General features: G+C 37.4%; 2 protein-coding genes across 3 annotated transcripts in view; one reads left to right on the top strand and one right to left on the bottom strand.

Moving 5' to 3' along the window:
* The window catches only part of LOC121645417 (tripartite motif-containing protein 3-like), a 14,940-nt gene extending 11,654 nt beyond the window's left edge, over positions 1–3,286 (top strand). The window contains exons 10-13 of one of the 2 annotated variants that reach the window (XM_041993857.1): positions 251–310; positions 550–620; positions 951–1,091; positions 1,188–3,286. In XM_041993857.1, coding sequence (XP_041849791.1) covers positions 251–310; positions 550–620; positions 951–1,091; positions 1,188–1,340 — 425 coding nt within the window. In that variant the 3' untranslated portion in view covers positions 1,341–3,286. The remainder of the gene's footprint in view (positions 1–250; positions 311–549; positions 621–950; positions 1,092–1,187) is intronic. The other variant, XM_041993858.1, reaches the window with a different exon arrangement.
* Positions 3,287–4,986: 1,700 nt separating this feature from the next.
* The window catches only part of frem2b (FRAS1 related extracellular matrix 2b), a 49,758-nt gene continuing 28,748 nt past the window's right edge, over positions 4,987–25,996 (bottom strand). Inside the window, exons 5-24 of the mRNA XM_041993832.1 lie at positions 24,583–24,708; positions 23,767–24,018; positions 17,051–17,200; positions 15,956–16,165; positions 15,650–15,847; positions 15,371–15,535; positions 14,989–15,171; positions 14,762–14,892; positions 14,483–14,638; positions 13,930–14,233; positions 13,633–13,764; positions 13,063–13,394; positions 10,996–11,188; positions 10,767–10,871; positions 10,436–10,563; positions 10,204–10,338; positions 8,653–8,779; positions 7,951–8,138; positions 7,713–7,859; positions 4,987–5,615 (exon numbers count right to left, since the gene is read on the bottom strand). Coding sequence (XP_041849766.1) covers positions 5,112–5,615; positions 7,713–7,859; positions 7,951–8,138; positions 8,653–8,779; positions 10,204–10,338; positions 10,436–10,563; positions 10,767–10,871; positions 10,996–11,188; positions 13,063–13,394; positions 13,633–13,764; positions 13,930–14,233; positions 14,483–14,638; positions 14,762–14,892; positions 14,989–15,171; positions 15,371–15,535; positions 15,650–15,847; positions 15,956–16,165; positions 17,051–17,200; positions 23,767–24,018; positions 24,583–24,708 — 3,866 coding nt within the window. The 3' untranslated portion in view covers positions 4,987–5,111. The remainder of the gene's footprint in view (positions 5,616–7,712; positions 7,860–7,950; positions 8,139–8,652; positions 8,780–10,203; positions 10,339–10,435; positions 10,564–10,766; positions 10,872–10,995; positions 11,189–13,062; positions 13,395–13,632; positions 13,765–13,929; positions 14,234–14,482; positions 14,639–14,761; positions 14,893–14,988; positions 15,172–15,370; positions 15,536–15,649; positions 15,848–15,955; positions 16,166–17,050; positions 17,201–23,766; positions 24,019–24,582; positions 24,709–25,996) is intronic.

Raw genomic sequence — 25,996 nt, forward strand, 5'->3', positions numbered from 1 at the left:
GCATTGATCACCTTAAACTGTACACATGCTTACACTCATCAAAAAATAGAGTGATTATTGTAAGTGGCCATTTTTTCATGATTCACACTAATGCAAGAAACAATGTACCTGCCACTCAGATTTAGCAAAAAACAATAATTTGCATGTGTTACCGTAACCTTTCTGTGAAGGGGTTTCAGCTATTTAGTGTTGTTTAAGTTGAAACCCACCCTTCTTTCATTTCTCACTTGGACCTTTTCTTTTCTTATAGAGAAAAGTGGTGCAAACATTGCACTGGAATCAAAGCTTAGTAAATCTGGCCCTGTTTTCAGTAAGTAATTAATTCACTGTGAGTGTGACATGAGAAAATATCTGTTCTTTTTTACATGTGGATTCATCATCTCTGTTACGTCTCTCGTCTTGTCACACATCAACTTGCAGAGTCTCTGTGACCATTTTCTGTCTTGTTTTCAAAAACCTTAAATAGTGTGGAACTTCCTCCTGTATGTTGTAAAGCAGTACATGAGTCACAGTTACCTTTTCCCTCTCTGTCCGCTTTACTGTTTTCAGGTCCTCACTTTGTGGCTGTGAATAACAAAAATGAGATTGTGGTAACAGACTTTCACAACCATTCAGTCAAGGTATGACTTGTTGCAAGTATGTGTGTACAATATTTTTCATAGTAAGCCTGCACTGGAAGTATTATGAGTAAATTGTTTAGAAAAAATGTACAGGCAACCTATACTATGCTTTGTAAATCCTGCCCTTAAAAATGTTAATTATTTTAAAGAAATTGTTTCCAGATATGCATATTAAAAAATAAAAGTTAAATACAAATATATATTTTGTTTTAATAAAACAAGGAACGATGAGCTTAACTAAACTTAAACTTATATCCTGTGTTTGTGTGCATATTTTCCATAATGAAAACAGTGACAGTGTCATTCTCTCACATTTTATCTTGCTGACAGGTGTACAATGCAGATGGGGAGTTCCTGTTTAAATTTGGTTCCCATGGTGAGGGCAACGGCCAGTTCAATGCTCCGACAGGAGTGGCTGTGGATGCCAATGGTAATATTATTGTTGCCGATTGGGGCAACAGTCGGATCCAGGTTAGCTTGACACAATTAGAGTTTTCTGAATGCACAGTGCGGAGAGCAGCTTTGTAACAGTGTTAATAGCTTAAAATCTGTCCTTTTATGCTACAGGTTTTCGACAGCTCAGGATCGTTTCTCTCCTACATCAACACATCAGCTGACCCGCTTTACGGCCCTCAGGGCTTGGCCCTTACTTCTGATGGCCATGTGGCAGTGGCAGACTCTGGGAACCACTGCTTTAAGGTCTACCGCTATCTGCAGTAAAGACCCAAGACAGCCACCTTCACCACAGCAAGCACTGACGACACAACCAATGTATTCCACAGGGTGCAATGATATTCCAGCACAGCCTTTTGATGTGCACATCAGCTTATATCCCAGATATAATTGTCAACTCATTTTCCCTGTATGATGTGTACTGAAGGTTAATTTTTAAGTTTGAATAATGTAGCGAACAGGACAAATACTGAGATAAATGACTGGACTGGTTTTAGACAACTTGCAAAAGCTTTTTGTGCTTCATTGAAAATGCTATTGAAAATATTATCACAGCAGACTTTCTGTAAAGCCTGACACTTTAGGAGATAGACTGAAGTATTTAATCAGCCATAACTTGAGCAGATGCATGAAGTTGAAATTTTTTCTCAATACCTAGGCAACAACGCAGTGTACCCGTCATTTGCTTTTATCATGAGCTAGTAAATGCTTAAAGTGAAATAAACAGTGCTATGCTTCTCCAGCAATGAAATGTAAAATTTCTCATTTACTGGCACCTCGCATAAAAATGTCATCACCATCTGTGCATTGATTTGCTGTATGTACTGTATATACATGAATGTATATTGTGTATATTAGATCACTCTCTATGTATGTGCTATTATTTCAAAACACACAGATTTCTGCCTAATCAGAGAGCAGGAGAAAATGAAGGATTCCAGGATTTTAATAATGTGTATGGCAGCTGTTAAAGAGTGAGCTCTTTAAACACACCCAGCACATGCATTAAAGAAGAAGAGTGTCATATTATTGCTTATGTAAGCAGCACAACAATAGTTTTGTTTATAACAGTTATTTTAAAGGGGGAAAACAATGGAAATGCTAATTTATTTTATTTGTACTTTGTACTAGCTTAGCATTTACAAATTATTTTTCTAAAATTTTTCTTTATGTGCTTTTTTCCCCCCCCTTTTCGTTATTTTGGAACTCCCTACTTTTAAGGGGATTATTCCTATTAAAGCAGAATTCAGTATCCACCATCATCTTGAAAATGTAGATCAGCATTTGTACAGATGAGCAGCTCTTTTCCAATGATACTTAACCATTTTTGTTTTCCTTTTAGATGCCAACAAAAAAAAGCAATTTTCTGTGTTTAAATTCTTATGTTTGACTGAAGAACTGAATTGATTGTTTTTGCCTTTAGCAATTTGATAGCTTTATTCTTTGAAGTGCTACCACCCGACAAAAACTTTTACACATATCTCAGGAAATCCATTCAAATTTGAATACAGTGCTAGTATAACAATATCAAATATTATTAATTGCATTTGCAGGTCAGATTGGTCACTTTTTGAGAAAACTGTTGATTTGTACAAATGTATCTGCATCAGAGATCACAGAAATTATGGAGATTGAATATGAATTCTGTTTTACTGGTTGGTGTTGTATGGCTTCACAGGAAACAGTTACACATGCATTACTGTAAATGACCATTTATTAGATGACATTGGCGAGTAAACACATCCACGCTTGAGAATCCACTCAGTATAATACATCTGTAAGCTATCTGTCTTTTAGACCTAAGTTTCTACCTGGGCTGTTGGGCTGTTGTTGCTCTTGCTCCCCCTCATGTTCATTTTATGTAATTTCATAAGAAAACATGGTGCCACAATGGACGAGAGAAAGGTTGCTGTAAAGACAGGGTCCTGGTCTGACTTAATTATCTGCAGCACTGTGTTTAACATCGTAACATTAGCTCTTCATACTGTGGAGCTTTTATTTGAGTGGGATTGTACATCACCAGTTGTCAGCCAGAAAGCTGCTGTCTTTACTTGCATTTGATCTATTGTTTGACTTGTTGCCAAACAAGAGCAAAGACATCTTTTTGGAGTCAATTGCTCACATTTTGAGATGTGTCTAAAGTATTTCACCATACCCAATATTTTGTTTTCTCTATGAATATGCACTGGTAATAAAAGCACATGGTTTACTGAGTTGTTTTAAATTAATGTGATTACAAAGTATCCAGCTTTTCTTGACTTACTCAGCAGAACAAGAACATTTAAAGCAGTTTTCTTGAAAAATTATTTATTTGCAGACCATGTTGTGCTTCTGGCCTATGTTACAAATACTTACAGCACATACAGTATGCATTTTAAACAATAACCAATCCCAAAACATCCAAATGGTATAATTATATGTAACATATATGTATATACACAAATACATAAGTGTGCGTAGAACACTCAGAATGCACTCAGAGCATTATAGTGTAATAAAAGAACCACAGTAAATAGATATAGGGTCAAATCTAGATCAGCAAGCAGATTGTGTACTGAGAAAAACATACTTAAGGGTTAACATTTAATGAAGGTATATGTCACAGGTTGCATAGAATTGTTTTAAGTCTCATGGAATTGTAAATAAGCCTAATATTTGTAAAGCTGACTATGAAGTGTGTACTGTAATATAAAGAGGTAATCAGATTTTGTAGCAATCTGTTGCCAGATATAAGGAAAAAGAACACAGATAAATGGAACACTTATAGAAAGTGTCTCCTTGTACAAAATGCTTCAATAGAAACATGGCACAATCATTTTCAGTAGCATAATCAACTCACAATGATCAACATGTTACACTATTTGAGAAAGAAGTAACAATGCACCATAAAATAGCGTATTTACTGCTAATGAATCATGAAAGAATTTTTGACAATAATAATTGGAGATAAAACATTTAATTCCCTTTATATGAAATGTGATTAAAATTTGACAGCACAGTCTTCACAAAGCCATGTTCTAAAAGTGTTTTATAGTTATTTTAACAAAACGACACCAGTCAACACTTGAAAATGAACTGTACCAAGAGGGAAACTGGTTCCACTTAGAAATAGTGGATTTTGAACCATTATAATAATATGCTGTAGACTGCAGACCAGCTGTCTTAAAAGCTTCATTACCAATCCACTCACAGAAAAGTTTCTCTTCTATTGTTTGACTTCGTGCCATAAATCATTTATGTAGCTATGAAAACATACAGTATGTCAACAACAAAAATAATAAAGGGAAATGTAGCAATGGCAGTTATTATTGATAAATACTGGCGTATACAGTAATATACAAACTGGTGAAAATACAGGAGATCAGACACAATTGTCACAAATTCAAATCAGCATTTAGGCTTTTAAAACACAAAAATTAAAATGCATGCAAAAACAAAAAAAGCATGCAAAACAGTACCTATTCAAATGATTTGTTTCCCATTTGAAATTACATATAAGACAAACATTTAACATAACCTCAAAATCCTGCAAACTTCTTAGGCACACACTGAAACTAATTTATTTTTTATTACATGAGACAGATTTTGTGTAAGGAAACTGTGGACAGTCTCTTATGCACTTAAATGTACAAAGCCTGTTATTAATATCCACATCAGTGAGCAAAGTATCCAGCTTTTCTTGACCTACTCAGCCAAACAGCCAATGCTATTCAAGTTAAGAGGGATCTCCTGTAGCACCTTTGGAAATGTAGTTACACCTTTTTGGATCAAATAGCATCAGAAGTTAATCCATAACAATAAATGAGTTATGACAATTTGATGAGTACCTTGAAACAGCTACAAACACTGTCCATCTCTTACTTAGTGTCCGGATCACTTCCTGGCTGTAGAAGTGATGCAGTATTTCAAGTAGTTTTCTGAAAAGAATCAAAGCTTTTGTAGTTTGTGTTGTTTCAGATGATCTTTTTTTTTTTTTTAGCAAAATGTGAGGCACTTGCAAAATAAAAATATCAACTATTTCTCTCGGTCTTCAGTCTGTTAGACCTCTGAACTGTCATTGTTGCTGAGGCCTCGAGTCATCATTGGCTCTGCACTGCTGGAGGTCCTGGGTACTTCTTTCTTCTCTTGCTTAGACCGTACTAGTAACACCAATACAATGATAAGAAGCACCGTGAGGAGCAATCCAACAAAGATCCCTATGATCAACACAAGGTTGTCATCACTGTCTCTCTGGTTGAGCTTGTGAGGGATGTTTCCTTTGGTGAAGATCTCCCTCTCTGGACTTGTTTTGCGCTGGCTGCTTTGGTCCAGTGCGATGTGCAGAATGTTGGTGCCACGGTTATTGCTCACCCCAATCTCCTCTATTATGTCTGGCACATCATTGGCTGATCTTCTGGCACGAGTTTGACTCTTTGTCGGAGAATCTGTTTGTTGGCTTATCACATGATATTCCAGGCTTCTCTTCCCAATGCCACGGTTAGCATTGTCCTTGGAACGGACAGTGTAGATGGTGTGTATGTACCACTCTCTCCCTGCAGCCACCTGACAAGAGAAACACAACAAATATTATTTAGAGAGCCCGCCATTCTATTCTATTCGACAGTCATTTGGCAGATGCTATGCTCCAAAGCAACTTACATCTGAGAGTAAGAACAACACAAGCGAGAATTCAAACAAGATGGGACATCATAATTAAGTGATAGTCAGACTGCTGTGAGTCCAGCTGGACACAGGTGCTGTCATGTAGTGCTAGAGGCAGTGCTTTTTTCTCTCTCTCTAATAGTCCTTTGTTTAATTACGAGATCATGATTTCAACAGACAATATCATCTTGTCTTGGGTGTAAGTACACGCAGCTTATTCAGTGTATAAGCAATGTAGTGGATGCAGAGTGCTTCTTGAAGAAAAACAAAAAAATAAAATAAAAGAATGACAAAATTAACCTGTGATTAAACATAATGTGCATTAAACATAATGCTGCAACACTCTCTGTTCTGTAGTGCTGCGTCTTTCAGGGTGAAATGGTACATTAGAAAAACCCTGGCTGCTGTACTAGAGCAGCAAAATACAATAAAACTTAGAAGAACAAAAAAATAAATAATATATAAGAACAACAACTTGGGTTCCTCTTAGATATTAGATAGATAGATAGATAGATAGATAGATAGATAGATAGATAGATAGATAGATAGATAGATAGATAGATAGATAGATAGATAGATAGATAGATATCTAAGTAAAAAACTATCTATGGAGAATATGAGGAATATCCCTATTGGTTGTTATACCTCTCATTATTGGGGCCTTTTCAACAGAGGTTGTTGTCTCTCATGGTGAATTATTCAGTGGAAGAAAAGCTACAAAATTTGCTCTCTCCAAATGAGCCATGCGTGCATAAACATACCTGTTCAGTCGTCCCTGGGCTACAATAAAAAGCTTAATAAGAAAAATAAAAAGCAGGCACAGAGAGGACTGTAAGCTCTACTAAGAACATTAATACAGCTTCAAAATATTGTACAATTGACCTTTTAAAAACATTTTACAAAAGATCCCTGACAGATGAATTGGATTTTGTGGCCTTGTTTTTATCTTTGCTATGCCTTGTATCAAAAACTCCCAATTTCTATTGTACATTTTTTAACAAAGAACTCTTTCAGAATTCACTGCAAAATGCAAAACATAATGTTTAACTCTATGATGGGCTGGTAACCTATCCCCCCACTACTCTGAGCAAGTATAGTATAAAAAAGGATGGACCTTTCGACATCACAGATACAAGTCATTCACACGGCCTTCTGTTCCTTATAAGTCCAGGGTGCGTTATGATTCTTTCTATTAAAAAACAAATAGCACATTTTGCCTACAGATCCAGTAATAACAGTAATAATAATAATAATAATAATAATAATAATAATAATAATAATAATAATAATAATAATAATAATAATAATAAATTCCTTCTTATACCATTAGCCATAAAGTGATTCTAATGAACTCTTATAGAATAATTATTTATTTATTGTATTTTGCTGTTGTGTTTATTTATTGTTTTTATTTGTTCAAATAGAAACAATGAGGAATAATTTCAAACATACATATATGGCCAATTGTTGTACAGTTAGTTATAAATGCAGAAAAAATTAGCAAATACTTCCTGCCAGCAGCATGAATCTTTTTTTTTTTAACAAGGCATAAAACACAGACACATTGATCAGAAAAAGCAATCTAGACACAAAGAAAGGCTGAGACTATGAGTCATAATCGACTGTTACAAGAAGCCAAAGAAAAACCAGCCCACATGGTGACAGCGTTGCTCACCCAGGGAGCTTACCACAAGGGCACAGAAACTGTCTAGTCAGTGAATCTTTTTCAGCTTGTTAAAAGAAAAAGAAAAATGTCAGTAGGAAAAAAATATACCTTGTAGTTACAATCTGTGGCTTATTTATTTCTACTTGCTCACTAACTAAAAAGAACATCATAAACACATCAGTTTCATAAAGTTGCATGGATGCATTAAGTAGTCAACTAAAACAACAATAAAAACACACAGGAGAGCATAGAAGATTTGGTAAAATATATGAAGGAGAAATGTTTAAAGGAATAAACTAAACTTATTTACAGTACTTTGCCTTTATTCTGACCTGGAAGAGAGCTGCAGAATCCATTCTGAAACCATCTGATCCAGGTTGTCTCACCAAAACTAAAGCATTGGGATCATCCACTGCCAGGAAGGCATTAAAGGCTACATTTCCAAATGAGCGAGCCTGGGTTTCTGGCTGGGCTTTATCCTGGAATGACAAAATCACAGAGGAAAGAACACTGAGATAGGAATTGATAGAAAGCACATGTAACATGATATGACATCATTTTCTTACTTACAATAATCTTGAATCTATAGAGTAGTGATGGAGCATCAGCCAAACAGCCAAACTCAAAGTTGCTAGGGTTGTATTTGGGGACGTATCCATCAGCTCCAGTACACAGAAACACCTTTTCTATGTTGCATATAAAAGAATCGCCCAAGTTCTGCACTGGATCCACCATCACTCTGCCATAAACTATATCCCCTAATGAAAGACAAATTCAGTTTTCATCACTGCAAAACATACCTGATATTCAAAACAGTATGTAAAGTATATTAATACATTCTTAAATCAGTTCCTCTACAATAATGATAGAAACATTTTAAAACCCAGTTCAAACACCTACACTCATATGGGGAAGGCCCCAATGACTTTTCGAAAGTTCTTCAAGGACTTTTTGGAGAGAAATTCAATTTTTGCTCTCCTATAATTGGGTTGTTTGGAAAAAAGATGTGAATATTGTGAAACTGGCACTTCGCAAAGGCCTAATTTTCCTTTCATTTTACTCGTTGAGTCAGGAAATAATGGGGAACAATCCTGCTAAATCAACAAAAATAAATATGGAAGATTTTTTTTTGATCCAGAGAATGCAACGAATTCCAAAGGGCTGAGCAAAGAAAAACATGCAGCCATCTGTTCGTTGAATATTTAGGCCTTGTTTATTTTTGTTTAATTCACACAATTTTAATGGGAAGTAGGTTGAATGTTTGTCCTTTACCTTGTGAGAAAGCAGTGTCACTGTCCTGTCCAAAGCCCATGGAGCCGTCTGAGAGCCAAAGTGTCCTTTTGGAGAGTAAAATCATCTGTGTGTTCAGACTGAACTCAGCAGCTACTGGGTCGCTAACCTAAAATTACACCAAAGAAAGAACATAACAAGGACACAGTTTGTATAAAGATAAGGCAAAGTAAAATATATGGTGAACTGTCAGTGAAATAGTTTATTTGACAACATATTGCTATTAAAGACATTTACTATAGTTTGGAGTCACTTTCTAAACTGGTCAGCAAATTCTGCACAATCCTGTTAAAGATCTGTTGACTTGAATCAAGTGTGTTAAAGCAGGAAAACATCTGAAACCTACAGGACAGTGGCCATTAACGACCAGAGCTTGACATCCCTTGTTTAGGATAACAAGAACTTTATCATGTTTACACAGACTGACCGCCAAAAATAAATAAATAAATATACCGCATGCAATGTTAAAGGAACATTGTTTACCATTTTCTGTTGTTTACTGACCAAAATCAATGTCTGCATGTATATATGTGTTATCATTGGTGTATTATTATGACCTCTACTAATGATCTGACACATTCTCGTAAGTAAAAAATTTTAGTTTTGTTCATACATATGATGGGAAAACCAGTAGTGCCATGATTGTCTGCCATTTTGAAACTACAGCCTACAAACTACAGCAAGGGAGTGAACTCAGAGCCCAGCACTGCTCACTAGTTGAGGAATTGACTTAACAACCATGGCAACACAAAACACACTTGAAAGTACAAAGACGGCGACGTATGAAAACGTTTGAAATGGACATTGTTATTTATGTAAAGGAGCATAAATGGGCATTAAAGGGGTAGTGCATCCAAAAATGTGTTTTTTGAGCTATAAACATCTCAGTATTACTTAATTGTGATAAAAACTACATATACTGTTGATAAATTTTGTATTTTTTTTAAATTTATTTTAAAAATTTGATTTTGTGGGTAAAAATGCTCATAACGCTCTCTACAGGGTAAAACCAGGTTATGTTTTTCGTGACATAGAGAGGTTATCTACGTCACAAGAAAATGTTAAAAACCCCACAGTCCCTCCCTCCAGGTAGACGTAGACCTGGAGCTGCTAACAGGCCAGCGTAACAGCGCTAATGGCTCAGACTGTTCTTGTGTAGCTGAAGAGATTCAGGAGGGGAAAAGTCTTCCACCTCAAAGACCGCTCTGTGGCGTAGCTGCTTTGTGAAACTCACTTCGCATCTTGCCAGTGATCTGAGCTGCTCTCTGTCAGTAATTTCTGCCTGTTTATCCCGACCCGCCCACTCTCTGCTCCCCGATCACCCCACACCTCCCACCCCACCCTTGGCCGCTACCATTGTTACAATACATGTTTGACAAAGTAAGACGACAGAATGCACCATACGTTAGAATGAATACACGATTCCAATGTTAGATGGTAATAATTCTTACACAATGTCCATTTAAATAACTTAAATTGACCTCCTTGTGATCTTGCCAATAAAATTTAAATTTTTAGACAAGGGTAATGTACCTGCTGAAAGCGGATATCCAGGTCAAAGGTGAGAGGCTCTCTAGGATTACAAACAGGGGGGATGGTGTACTCCAGACTTGGAGGGGAAGTACAGGGGATCAGCCTCACTGTATACAACCCAGAATAGTCACGCACCTGAAATAGAAAATTATGTTTAGAAGGGATCAGTAGTTAAAAAACAAAAACAAACAAGAATAAAGGACTACCTAAACAATTTGACTGATCTACTCACAGCAAAATCAGAAATGAAGTTCCATTGTTGGACTGGTTGGTTGTAGGTCGGCTCACTTCTCACAAGGCTGAGGTTAAAGGTCAATCCAGGATGGTCCGGACACATAACCATGGAGGTGAGGGATGAAGCTGATAGAAAAATACATCAGTTTACATCTGGTATATTCAAGTGTGAGCTACAATATTTCATAACAACTAACAAAAAGTCACAGATAAAAACTCAACATTTAAAGGTGCCTAATTTTCTACATCATGTTTGTTTTAACTTCTACGTAAATCTTATGACAAACTGTCTTATCACACATTTATTATATCATACTGATATACTGTACCTGAGTGTGCGAACACAAACAAGCCTCTAAATCGAGCCTCGGTGCGGAAGTTGACTACTAGCTGACCCTTGCCGTTGATACGCATGCTGGTTGGGTAAAGGGAACCTAAAAAAAAACCAGTTTTAAACCACTTTATATTAACTAATACGTGATAAATTTAAAGCATTCCCTCTGGTGATCATGACACACATTTAACATATCTACAGCCAAATCACTGCTCAAATCTTGCCTTGTAGTTCACCCTCTGGTGGGCTACCAATACCATCCCTCCACAAGATGGCGGTGTCGTACACAAAAGTGAGCCTCAGTTCTGACTGTAAGTCAAAGTGCTGCCATCCTCCTGCTCCCACAGGGGAGTGAAAGACGTATGACACGTGTAGAGGGACTCGAAGGGTCACAAACGATTGGATGAGATTCAGAACCTGCAGTGAGAAACAGCATGAGATGTGTGCTCAATTCAAACTTCACTTGCTATTGTGCCTGATGTATGTTCTGTTCTGAATTGTGCTTCATTAAGTCAACAGATTTATGGGGCCTTGCAGAACAAGCATTAGGGAACTTAAATCACTGTTTACTGGGAAATTATGCTTATGCTATGTTTCCTTTAAGCAGGTATCATTAATGTTTACTGAATGATCTAAACATTGAGTAGGAACTCACTGTTAAGAGAAAAATTCACACCGTTTCAGAAGCAATTATTAATGTGTGGATCTTTTGTTAAACATTTCATTCTCCAAAAGATAAAGTGGCCAAAGTCCTTAGAGGGAGCACTCTCTGGTATCTGCTCTTTCCTTTGACCTGTGAGCGGTACCTGCCTGCACTAGCTTTGTGTTCATGTAGAGATGTGCCTTCGCCTCTGGGCAGTTAGGGCCCAGGCAAATGATTTGCTGAATGGCCTTCTGACACATCCTGCTGGGCTTTAATAGATTCCTGTGGTCCTGTTAAGTCGGGCACTAAGCTCTCCACCATGACATGACACTGGCCCCAGCCTCCACTGAGTAGTCTCCAGTCATCCTGGTTGCCTATTTAGAGGAGTACTTGGGTCAAGGGGCACTGACAAACAAAGGCTGTTCCTTTTATCTGTTGATCTGGTCTTACAGACCCTGAACCTGTGAAGCTTCACTCTGTGTATCTACATTGAGGGCCATCTTCTGATCAAACAAATGAGAAGCTATAAGTATATCATTTTCTCTCTTGATCAAAATAAATACACAATACATGGTTAAGAATAACTCATTATTAACCTGGATTATTTCTGGTCAAGGGTCAGTGATCACTGAAGAAAAACACATTCAAGTTGTTCATCAATTTTTAAATTTTCTATGTTAGATGTTAATGTATTACTTGACTGCAGACCTCAAGGAATTACTAGTGACAGAGGTAGAGTTGGTAGTACTGTCAGCAGACTGCTTACTTGTTAAGACAAGTTTATTACTGCTACATTCATTTTCACATTATGTGGTTACAAGCAACAGTGTTCCACTTGTTGAAAATGACTATTATCACCTGGGTGATGCCTCTGTTATTAAACAAACCTGGAGCTATGTAAAATGAGAATCTCAAAGAATAATTGAAAACCAATATGCATGTACTTACTTATAGGCACAAGAAGTCAAAGTATATTTGCCTGTGCTTTAGGGCTGGAATTAATAATCCACAACAGGGATTGCAGTTAAAATTTTCCCCATGATGTGTCCCCTACATTTTTCCAGACTTTCTTTATCAACTCTCTACCTTAATTAACTCAATGTGAACTAAGAACAAGTTTCCAAGGTGAATGCAAATGTTGAAGGCTGTAAGGCATGTGTGCCAGGGGGTGAGACATTTCCTCCCTCTAGCACTTTGTGTAACATCTGCTGCTGCAAAGAGCACATGGTGCATGGAGCAAAAAAGACCAGTAGGGATTTTTATTAGGTTGCTGGCTATTGACTTGCTAGTTTGACAAGACAAATAACTTGTCCTCCCAGGATCCGAAGTGGCCAGGTGCTGGGTTAGACATTACTGCAGAGGTTAATATGAGACTAGAGACGATTACTTCTTTACAAGGTAGTATTTACTTTAGGATCTTTAAAAAAGAACACAAGTAGGTAAGTAAAGTTTAATATGGCTGTTAATGATTAATCAAAACTGGAAAAAGGCTACACTCTTTATTTTTTAAAGAGGCCAGTAACTGCTGAGTCTATGTTCCTATCAAGAAGGGGACAGCTTTTTCTTTTAGCTCAACTGTGGCACCTTGTGTCAACAGATGAATTAAGAGGTCAAAGGTGAACTGAGGCTCAAAGGTAGAGCTGTTTACCTGTCCATCAGTACCGATGGTGCCTCCACAGTCACTGAGCAGCTCAGACATGTCATAGTAGCTTGTGAATTCCCACAAACAAGCTTCCAAGTTGAGGTTTCTATAGAATCGTAATGCATTAGATCCCCTGAGGGATGTGCTATATTGGTAAGGCGCAGTCTCGCCGATGACTTCAGGATTCTTTGTGGCTTCAGTAAGAAAACCATAATGAGTCTTGACCTCGGTGTAGTCTAACAAATTGGAGCAGCGATGATGGCCAACACGGGTGCCGTCAGGGCTCAGTGTGAGTTCAAAGTTAGACAAGGGTCGTGTAGACACTACAGGCAACATTCCTGTGGGAGAATACAAACAGAAGTCATGAAATGGAAATGAAGGATTGTTAGATTAACAATAAATGATTTAGCAACTGAAGTATCTTATTATTACAAAAATTGGGTGACTAGTGTTGTATTAGTGGAATATGGCACCAACACTAAAGCCCACAAAACTGGGAGGGCTTTCAAATGACAATGCCTCTATATTCACAGATAAAAAGTCTTCAAAACTTTAAATCTGCCATTTGATGCTCACCATCAATATGAGGCATAGTGACAATTAATTTGATGAGGTTGGGGTGGTCTGTGTCCTCTGTTCCACTGTATCGCAGCTTGGCAGAGAAGGGCTCGGCCCCCACTGTGCCTGCAACACGAGGCTGACACATTCCTGCAACCACACAAAAAACAAACCATACAAATTCAGCTTTCTGTTAGAACAAGGACAAACACATCTGTAGTGGGACAAAAAATACAACCCAGCAGCTGTTTATATATTGAGCAACTTTCATGACACAGGCAAGATAGTTGAAGTGAGGACATGGACTAAACTCACCCTCATCTGTGCTGATTGACACTATGGGGCTAGTAAGTTCTAGACCTTCATCCCCATTAGAGTTCACAGCCCTTGCAGCACACTGGACTCTGGAGCCAGACTGGAAATAGACTGAGTCCAAAGTTATGAGTTTTGAGGAGGTGAAGAAAGTGTCAAAGTCAATTTCTCTCATTGGGCTGGTGACACCATTTGGGCCAGTGGGGGCACTAACAAGCCAACGATATCGAGTAAGTGTGTTGTTGATGTTCTCGCTTACACAGATGGAGCCTGTTTTGTCATAGTCTGGATATTTAGGGTTACAAGCCTGGAGAAGATAGAATAAAATACATTTGTGAGTCAAATACAAACAAAACCAAAGTTATTCCTATATATTAATAATAACCCTTTGAAGGGACTAATAATAAAGCAAAGTGTGCATGTGTGGCACCTCATTACTTGTTTTTTAAACTCAACTTGTGGTACATAAAGCTTTTTATTTTTTATTTATTCTTTGATGACTGATAAGCAACAAGAATTTATTGGTTAGAATTTTAGTTTATTTGTTAAAACTTACAGTGACACAAATGACAGGGTATCCAGCCACAGGCAGAGAGTCCCTGGCTCTGTCGATGTCATCATAATGAAACAAAGAAACCACCCTGGGCACCGAGGGAAATGTCACATCTGCCATGCTGTTGGTTTCCTCAATATAAATGATGGCTTTGTTCACCTGATGATTGACAAATAAGCACAATTAAGTACATGTTAAAGGGGATCAAACTGTTGTTCATAATGCAACATCCTGCCAGTTACTTGAAAGGTAAATTATTTACAAAAAACACTTAATGTTCACCTTTATTTCTGCCACCATGTTTTCATCAGGCTTCAGGTGGACAGTGAAGGCTTCTCTCATTTCTCTGACACCGTCATATAAAATTTCCACTTCTACATAATGTTCTGTGTCACCCTGTTTGAACACAATTTCTGCAGAGAAAAAGGAGAGGCATTTGACAGTTATCCTCTTTTAGCAAATTTCAGGTGGTTGGTGGTCTGATAAAGGTGCCTGACATTATTACTTACCTTCAGATATGGGATGGTAGTCCTCTCCAGAGGTGGCAGAGCCATCTTTGGTATGAACTCGAACAATAGAGACCTTGGAGGTGTCTCCAACACGTAATATTGGAATCTTCACCACAAAGACTTCCCCGCTTTCCTTTGGTTCATTAACATTGAATCTAGGCTTTCCAAAACTAATAACAGGTCCTGTGGATGCATGTAATACCATTTTGATCATGCTAATGAATTGTAACATTGCAAAAACACTACATACTGTATTACAGCTGCTATGGGTATCACATCATAGATGTGATCAAATTTGAAAGAACTTAAATTATCCACAAGAACATTTTAAGTAGAATTTTTGCAACTGTCAATAAATGACAAGAAGGCAAAGCATTCTCACTGTCTGCATCATCTTTTATCTTAATGAGTGTTTCATTCTGCTTTCCAACAGATGCTCCAAATGGGGATTCACTCTTCGGGCTTCCCAACACAAGACGAAGCTCTTCTTCCTCCTCATGTTCTGAGTCATCAACCAGCACCAGTACACAAGGTTTTTCAACCTCTCCTGAAAAATAGAAAGTAATATAAAATTTATATAGGCTCCTGCATAAGTCTTTCTACTGTATAAGCAAGGAAACACAAACCAACCAAGGGGACGTGTTAGGTTTTGCTACAACACCTGGCAAGAAGGTAATGATGGAGGCATCTGTGTTGGGCCTCTCAGTGAAATCCATCATGACTTGGGCTGTACTCTGCCTGCTGTAACAGCGCACTGTAGACTTATAGCTGATATCGCCACTACGGTAAACACTAGCTGAGATCTCTCCTGAGTTTTCATTGCCCACATACACAGAATCACGGAACTGCACCTTTGGCACTGGAACACAATTATTTTCAAAAATCAAAACCAAAAGTTAGTTATGAGCATCAAAGAACTGTGTAATCATTTAAATATGTTTTAATAACAACCAAGATTTTCACTCACAGTCAGAGACCGAGTCATTGATGAGGATGGCAGTTTTGCTTGGCTCTCCAAGGATCCCATTCATAGGCATTCGTAGTACTAGTTCAAACTTCTCTGGACCCTCCAGTACTGGCTGACCAAGATCATCCAGGATGGTCACGCGAAACGTTTGCATAGTGACCCCTGGTGCAAAGTCCAGATTCCGGCTGATCCCCACATAATCCACACCAGCTGCCCCACAACAAAATATAGGTCAGGCATGTTTGAAATAATGTGTTTCAAAGAATGTTTATAGGATACAGTGGCTATAATCCCCCCAGACTACAGGACTTAATCATATTTTGACAGCAGTTTCAATGTTACTTCACAAATGATACGTGAATGTCATGCTGTGAGCAAGATGAAAATTCATATCCTGTATGCTGCCAAATTTTTCATCACATAGTCGATAACTATGAACAGTTGGGATTGTTTTATGAATAAAGCAGCACTGAAAGAGACTGGACATTTCCCTGAGCACAAACAGGTTCTTCATTTACCATTCTTTGGAAAGTCTTTGAATTGGGAGCTCAATCTTTGCCTGAAGGCCTTTTCACGTATTTATTACCCAGATATATGTGAACTAGGATTTCTATCATGCTGCATATGATTAGTTGCTAGTCGGTTTTACAGCTGAAGTATAGGCAGGAGAAGAGTAAGAATCTGTGGAAGAGGAGATCACTGCCTGGGGGCAGGAGATAATAAAAGCTGTAGGAAAGGCTTGAGGACACAGTAAGTCTTAAAGTCCCAAGAGCTTGCCAACATGCAGAATAATTAGTATGCATTCCTCAAATGATCTGCAGTCAGAGTACCATCAATGTAAAAACAATGTGTAGATCTGGTGCTTATCTGACAAGGTCTCAGGTGAGAAGTCGTGGCTTCTCTTTCCCCAAACTAAAACAATGTTTACATTCCCCAAGTCATCCACTCAACATATCCATTGTGGAAATCTCCTTGCACAGTTGAGCTCAAGAATACAAAGACTGGCAGGGTGTTAATTAAAACCTATTGTTTTGTTTGGTTTACATTTATCTAACCATGAGCTGTGAGAGAAGTATGTTTATAAAGGAACCCTACCCTCAGCTGAGACAGGATCTGTCTTTTTAGAGCGCACTGTGACAGTTCCTCCTTTGGAAAGATCAGTTCCTGTCCTCCAAACCTTCACTTCCACAAAGCCATCACTCTCGTCCACATGATATTCTGTGTTGTCAAAGTAGAAAACAGGATCTGCGGAAAAAAAAACAACAGCAGAGGAAGTAAAACAGATGAAGACAGGAACACAGGAGGATGACATTCATAACACACAACCGAAAATTTGGATGCTTGATGTAATTGCAGAGTTGAATCTTTAATAGCTACCATACTCCTTCATATTATACCTAATTACAGGAGAGCTGAAACATAATTTCCATGGAATCAGAAGTCGTTAGTCAGCACTGTAATTTTAGATCTCAAAAAGTACTTTCTAACTTCCTGGCACAATGTTTTGGAGGTATTTCTAGAACTGCAACAAGGATTAATAGACAAAAAGCAACCCCTAGGCAAAATTGAATTTCCTGGTTCTATTCTGGATGAGCCTGGTGGTGGAGCTGACTTTGATAGTGATGGCTCTAAAAGGCAGACAGGAGGCCTGACAGGAGGTCTAGGGGATGTAAAGCTTGAAGTGCCAGCCAAGGCCTGCCTGACTGCAATTAGTGTTTCTATGAGCTAAGATTCCACTGCAGTCAAGCTCACCCACTGATATATTTAACCCCTAAAGAGCCTTTCTTAGTTCAAATATATCCAACACATCATGCTGTTTCTGAAATGACTGTTTAAGATCTTTGATCTTCTGTGAGTTCCCTTTGGGAGGAACAATTAACTTGGCTAATTAAAAACCTAAACAAGCAAAAGTTAACCATAAATCAATTTGGGATATTTCCCCAACAAAAAGCTCATATTGGGATACATTAATTTATAAATTATTGTTATTATAAACTGGACCATAACTGGTCTAAAAATGTTTGTGCTTTTGAAAACAGCTGTGACAAAATAGTGAATTAATCAAGTGAAGGGGGATGGCCATTGGCAGAGTTGTTGTTTCCATGACAATGAATATCAGCACCTATGAAACGGTGCTTAGCTGTTTTCTTTGCACACAGCATGGGGCAAAATGGAAAATATGGTACTGGGAGATAAATGCACTAAAACAAATCCATACAGATGATTGTGTTATCTGGTGAAACCAAACAACAGGGACAAGAAAAAAATGTAGACAGAGGCAATGATTAATCATCAGCCAAAAGTGTTGTTAGGCATAAATACTGAACTGTACCAAAAATTGTTTACTATCACACACTTTTAAATTATTCTTCCAAGTAATCTGAGTCTTGAGATAACATTGCATATTCCAGTGCTGTCTGCTTTAACTAGAACAGCTTGATACCATAAAAAACATACAGGTTCTACAAGTAAAAAAATGCTTTTATGCAAATTTTTGGAATTTGTAGTTCTCAACAAAGCATACTGTATGCAGGTAAAATAGCGCTACTCCTAAGTTCAACCAAGGGGCAGAAAACATTAGTGCTTTAATCTGTCATAAGAGAATGGCTGGAATAATGAGTGCTGCACCATGAGGCTTGCAGCTGCCAGAATTTTTCCCCACCAAAAAACTAAACAAAGATGGTTTTGGCTGCCTGCACTGGGTCCCTACCTGGAAGAGTAATCAGATCTACAAGGCCGAGGTTGGCAGCCAGGAACTCAGGCCCTGTTGTACTAGTCCAGTAATCAGATAAGGTCTGTGCAGCAGCCAAACAGAGAGCTTCAAAGTCCTAAGACCCATTAACTGAAAGCTAAACCACTAGCTCTATCAGATTAGCAGCAGTCTCTGACGCCACAAAGTATATTTAAGGTTATGTGGATGTAAGTGTAGGTGATTCAGTTTTGGACAAACTTGTTGTATAATACTCAATGTATTCCATTCATCAAACCAAAAAAAGGAAAAGAAAAAGAAAAGGAAAAAGAAAAAGAACAAGAAAAAAATGTATAAATGCATGTGCTCTGCTGCACATTGGGCTTATTTAACATATCTCATTTTAACCGGTCTTATATAATTGATAACTTCCATCCATTTTCTATTCTTGCTTATTCCAATTTAGGGTCACTGGAGGCTGTTATAGGGGAAAAGTTTAGGTACACCCTTGACAGGCCATCAGTCCATCACAGGGCTAAAATTGAAAGAAAGGCTACCATTTGCATGCACATTCACTCCTAGGGAGAATTTAGAAACAGAAGTCATCCTGATATGAATGTTTTTGGTGAGAAAACTCATGCTTACAAACTCCACATTGAATTGCTTCAGCTAAAGGCAGCCAAAACCATCTTGCTGTGAGGCAACAGTGCTAACTACCACACTACTGTGCAGGCCTAAATGATAACTTTCACACTGGAAGAACACCTGCATGTGGCAATTATGCTGGTCCCTTTATTTAGCAAAGCACTAGAATAACGCGGAAAAAGTAAATACCATTAATGTTTTACATTTGTGAATATAAAAAAAAAAAGGTTTAGACATGAGGAGAGACACAGACTTCCCTAGGGAACTATTAAGCTCCCACTGACAGGTTGATTTCACTTGAACTTTACATGACATTCCCACAGAGTGTCGCTTCACTAATGGCGGGATTCAATTGAGCCCTGGCAAATGCTTTTTTGCCCACTGTGTGACAGACAATTTTCTCTCCTACAGAAAAAGTTCAAGAGATTTCATATTCAATACACAAAACCAAGACATTTAGCATGTAATGACAGCAACATTTGACTTTTGTTTCAAGTCAGCACTTCTTTGTTTCAGTGCTGTGGACATCTGTTTATATCAAAGAGAGTGGGAATCCAGGTGAGACATAATGACAGTGTTTGCAAGTTTCCCCTCAATTCATGCTGCCCATCTTTAAAGCTGCTCATAATCATACCTTTAAAGACAGAGTGAAATTTACAGGTAAGTGACACAAGACTATAAACACACCAGCCAAGTCCTGATGTACAAGCATCCTCTTGTCTTTCAGTTCAGACCACTAAAATATTTTCCCGGATGCAGAGTCAATATCAAACAGCAATTACCTCTGCAAGAAAGGACAAGTTTTTTCAAACCCATTGCAAGCAGAAAACAGAGTGGAAATTGTAGGGATGCGGCAGCTTGACGGTCTGCCACTGAGAAAATAGCAGGTATTCTAAGGATTGCAGCTGTTCAAGATAATGTAGAACGCACGGACAGCTTGTAAACTTTATGGACTTTTCAGTAGCAACAAGATTAAAAAATAAACATAATTCTGATTTAGGGAGACAGACAAAAAAAAGGCATGTGCACAAGCTTATCTGCCAATTAATTACACTAATTAATTAGACATTTATTTACATGCTTAACAGCTAAGTTTCATAGTTTTAGTTTGTTTTTCACTCTTTCCAGAATACTTGTTTCTGGTAAAGAGGTCCTAGAAAAAGATTGGCTGCCATGGATTAGTACATAATAAAATAACAATAACATGTGTATAAAGACCAAAAATAACTGATATTAATGTCCTTGATAACTAAGTGTTTTAACACAAAATATGTGTCAACCCACATCATATTATATATTGTAAAGAATTAATTTCCTCCAGAACACCATTTGCTGACAATTTTCTATAAAAATCTATATCTGTGTTACATAAGATTCCAAATGTTTTTATTCCAGGCCAAGCTGATCACACTCATTGCTTCCTGGGTGACTTACTGTGATAATTAGTGAAATGCCCTCTTCTTTACAGATCACTTTGAGCAGATCACTTTAGTTTATGTTGAAGGAAAAGCTAAAGACTTTTAGCATTTACCATCCAATGAACTGTCAGATGCAATATGAACTTACCTAACATGTGATTTTTTTTATTTATTTATTTTGTGTGATTTATTTTAAATACGTAGCAAAGACTGTGTTGGAAAGAGCAAAGAGTGGATATAATTAATCTGCATCTAATTTTATAATATTAATTAGTATTTTTGGTTGTAAAAAATCATTGAAATGTGTCATCATTAACATGCATTTGAAGAACTGTTTGAATATACAAACTTTGCAAAGGAGCTGAAAACCCTCCTGAGGAATTCCAGCGTAGACATCTCAGGCAGGGCCAGGTGCTTGGCCAGGCACAAACTCATGTACAGCGCAGCAGCTGACAGCAGTTCTTAAAGAGGGATGACCGAGAAAGATGTGATGCCCCCATTTTCTTAAACGCCGTATGTGTACTTAGGCAACAGAACTTGAATTACTTCCTTGAATTTAGCCAGAACAGCTGAACTAAAAGTAGGAATAAATTTTCTGCTGCCTCTTTTCTTTCCGGTATGAGATCAGTCTTGCCTGCCTCATAGCTAGTCACTGTTTACCCCAGCATCAGAGCTCAAGCTTTTCTATTATCACCTGCTTCAGGGACACATGAAGTTTGACATCACTATCATCCTTACCAAGATTAAAAAATAAACATAATTCTGAACAGGATGCAATTCCATCTTAAATAGAGAATATTAACATTAATTGCCATGATCAATTTAAAAAAAACTGGCCAGTGACAGCAGGTTGGAACCCTGAGTGAGGAGATGATAATGATAACCACTGTTCCAACCCTTATTAGCATCATCCAGTGCCGATTCTTACAATTAGACCTTTGAAGTTTTGCTTCCCCCTTTTTTCCATGTATTGTGTGTGAATATGCACCTTTTGTGTATATATGTAGGGTAAAAGTAGCCAGTATAATGCAAGATACTGGTTTTAGTGTGACAAAGAAACAACTTAGCTCAAAAAGTAGTTTTCTTTTAGAAATCCTCAGACAATCATTTTACAAAAACTACTACATGCACAAAACTGATGGTTTTGCATGAGTTGGTTGTGATCTGACAGCCCACATCCATAAGATTTGAACTGTAACTCAGCTGCACCAAAGTAATTATTGACAAAGAAATCCCTATTCCAATTAAAGCAGAAATAAACCATCAGATTTAAGCTAATTCTATTCATCACTGAGTCCTTTCAGTGGTAATACACTGAGGACTCATGAAATCACGGCATACCAGCAAGTCTTGAGTCTGTAGGGTTATAATGAATTGATCTTTTGAGCTATAAAAAAAGATTACTTAGGCAAGCCAATATTTATAACACATAAATGCTGACTCTCTATAAAACAAATATTAATTTTCTCTCCACAGCTCTTTAAAAATGCAGAAATGCACAAACATGAACATGCTATTTATTGGTAAAAGAAACTGAGCCGCAGTAGAAGATTATTTTTTTAGCCATTAATCTCTTGTCTTTGTCCATCTAAGCCCACTTTCAGAGAAAATCTTAAATTGGCTAATCTTATCTTTTATCTTCTAACATCCTCAGTCCTAATTCAAAGTGTAAATTACAAGAGACAATATGTGTCAGAGCCAGACAGACATGGGGAAAATAGTCAATAGTCTCTCCAATACACATGGTGATTAAAGACATCCGTGTCTTAAGCTGTTAGAATCATCAGTAACGACCATTTCAATATATGTTTCTTTGTAAAGAAAGCTAAATGCTGTAAGAACTGACTGCAGATTTTAATCAGCTGTTTAGGCAGCTGTTCAGGACCAGTAGGGGTCAAAAAGCCCCCCCAAAAAAGCCTTATGTTACATAAGACACAGATTTAAGATCAAGTTTTGGCAAACATAATTTCCTCCATCCTCATGCAGGTCAAGTTTATACATAAAGCGTTTCTACTTCAGGTCCCTTGTGAACAGAGGGGAAACATAGCCAGTTACACAGCTTTATACTTTAAACTGAAATGAAAACTGACTCTGAAGCCTCAACACTACATTGACAAGATCGTTTGATGTATTTGGTCAGAGTAGAGAATAAAAGAGAAGAAAATAACTGAAAGTATTGATTTATTTCTAAGTGCCACAAATATTCAGCCAGACTTTTTCTGGCTTCTATAGTCCTGAAATAAATATATATATATCCCAATTATAACTAATCACAGCATTTAGAATACTAAGGCTTCCATGTTTAAGTGACATATGGTAACGTGATCTACAAGTGTTAAGGATTTTCTGACTAACTTAATCATCAAAGCATGGTTTTCTCCATATTGCATCATCACTTCAATTATCTAGCTGCACATTATATGTATACATATATATATATATATATATATATATATATATATATATGTATATATATATATATATATAGCTCTACTGTTTTCCGCCTGCAATCACAGAGTCCTCACTAGAGATTTTCAGAGCGATGGAAAAGTGAGGAGAAGCCGACAGGTGTTGGGGAACAAAGAGGCTTCCATAAGAAATGGGAGACTATCAGCCTTTCAGTCTGATCCTGCAGATAAGAGATAAACTCTTTGCCTCCAGGAAGGAGGACCACACACCCAAATGCTTTTGACGCTGGTACATGGGCAGAGAAGTGATAACATGTACACATGAAAAAAAAAAAAAAAAAAAAAAAAGGCCAAACAAGAACCCACAGCTCCTATTCATATCAAGATGTGGTCTGTCTGTATGCATACTAGCCTATTCAAGCACATTTGCAAACTTTTTTTCAAAATGAACGTGCTGCACATACTTTTAAACTTCAAGTCTGGTAAAAAAATCTCTGTAAGAGACAAATTCAGCCTTTCTGATTACTTAAATTAGAATTAAAGGCAGAAAAGCACAAAATATTAAAATTTGAATCAACAATCAAAGCCTTATAATTTCGTAGACTGATTGCATGCCATTGCACACTTACAATCAGTGTAACAGCTTCTTACCGTCATCCATATCCGGAATGATTATGATTCTGGCTGTAGAGAATTCTGAGCCCAGGCGGCCCCCCATGGGCATGCTGAGGGTGACATTGAAACTTTCCTCATCTTCGTACAAGGAGTCATCAATGATCACCACCCGGCAGGATTTCTCTATCTCCCCTTTGTCAAAGCGCAGGATGCTGTGATGGTCCTCAGGCCTGGAGATATAATCGGAGTAGGACAGGACTGTGGTGGGGACAGTGCCTGTGGCCGATACTGATGGGGCAAAAAACAGAGTTACAAAAAACAAAGTTACTGATTAAACCTGTACCACAATGCAGATTAGGACTTCCTGTTATTATTTCTAATTAAAAAAAAATCAAACTCTTCCTTAATTCACAAACAAGTTTGTTCTTTGTTAAAAAAAGAGCAATACTAATCATTAACATTTTCTCATTTACAAAAAACCTTTAGATAAAAACACATTTTAATTAATTCAAGTAATTGATTAAATGCGAGTGCTTCATTTTTTCTTGCATCGACTACCTGTTCCTTGTGTGAAAGTTCACACCTACCTTTGATGTGTGATAAAGTAGCTCTGTCAGACACAGTACTGACAAGACTAGACCAGAAGTCATTAACACTCCAGCTTTTATCAATATGGCAACCTTCCTCATCTGCTTCAAAGATGCCAATCAGACAAATTGAGCCTTGGTAAGATCTTCACAAAAGCTTAGTAAAAAGTACTGGGATCTGTCAACTTTGCAGGGCAGCACTAACTAACTCAAGAACCAGTTCATCACCTAAATTCAACACATGCAGGAAGGTTTTGTGTGTCACCTTGCTGTGTGTAGCATATGACCATGAGCTCTTGACTGACATCTCCACTTCTGCTTACAGGGATGAGCAGCTCGCCGATGTCCTCCTCTATGTTGTACACAGCTGAGGGTATAAAGACTGTTGATTCTGTATGTGGAAAAAAGATGAATATTAATATTCTAAATTTGGTCTGAATTCTGGCATTAGGACATATTTTGTGTATGACATTCAAATCGATAAATGATTGAGAAATTAAGTGAACCTAATTTTTATTGAAGATAACGAAAAAGGAACAGTTTCAGATACATCTGACATTTTGTACATTAGAAACCTTTATTATATAAGCTTGTATACTAGGAACAGTGACAGCTCTCGGTACAGGTCTGTGGTTGGTGCTTTTGTTTCATCATCTATCATAAGAGACATGGTGCTGCTTTGGCCTGGTAGTTGATACAGATGGATATGGAAAATGCTCAGTGCAAGATATAACTTGCTTTTTTTTTTTTTTTTTTTTTTTAAAGGTCTAAAAAATTGATATCCCTCTTGTTTTATTCAAGTTTATTGTTAGTTTTTCGATAAATGATAAAGTGTTTTAATTCTGTTTGCAAGCATAGAAGTTAAACCACCAAATTCCTCTTCTCATATTTCAGCTATTTGTCTGTTTTAAGTCTTTTGTGACAAATAAAAACTTAAAGAACCTACAAGATTTTATTAATGAACTTCTCAAAGCTTAGAAACAAGTTTTGGATTCCAGTCAGTGAGCATTATGGATGGCAACATTAACAATGTGCTGGTAAGTCAACAAAACTTGACTTCTCCTTTCTAATCCCTGAATAAATAATGCATTGCAAATTATAGCCACAAACTGCACCATGTTTTTCTCAGTTCTTCCAAGTCAGTGCTAATTTAGTCAGTCCGGAATAAAACAATTTATTCGCAGAGACTCACAATAGCAGCCCTTTAGCTATTTGATTATTCTACTCTGACAAAAGAGAACCACAACATAAATTTTTATAAGACTTCAGAGTTTATTTGACCTTGAGAGGCCAAAATATCCTCAAACTTTAGAAATCACAAACAGCGTAATGATATGATAATAGACCTGGCTGTCAGACAACACTGTGTGCTCAAGGCATACAGTGCCACAAATAAAATTTTACATCTTGCAGAAAGATGGCAGTTTTTCTGATTACCCTCCAGGGACTGGTGTTTTCAGAAACAAGCTCCAGCTAAACATGCTAGTTAGTATACATGGTTTAAAGAAAATTCTTTCTTATCGTCTAGTAAAGTCCTATGAGATCTATTTCTGGTATTTTGTATCGCAGTTCTCATGCACTCCAGCAGATTTTAAAAGCACCTTTTTACAATATATCTTTCATTTAACCACTGTGAATGTTTTGCATGCACAACCCATTTGGCAAACAGATGTTACACT

Source organism: Melanotaenia boesemani, chromosome 9, assembly GCF_017639745.1.
Source record: "Melanotaenia boesemani isolate fMelBoe1 chromosome 9, fMelBoe1.pri, whole genome shotgun sequence".
NCBI lineage: Eukaryota > Metazoa > Chordata > Actinopteri > Atheriniformes > Melanotaeniidae > Melanotaenia > Melanotaenia boesemani.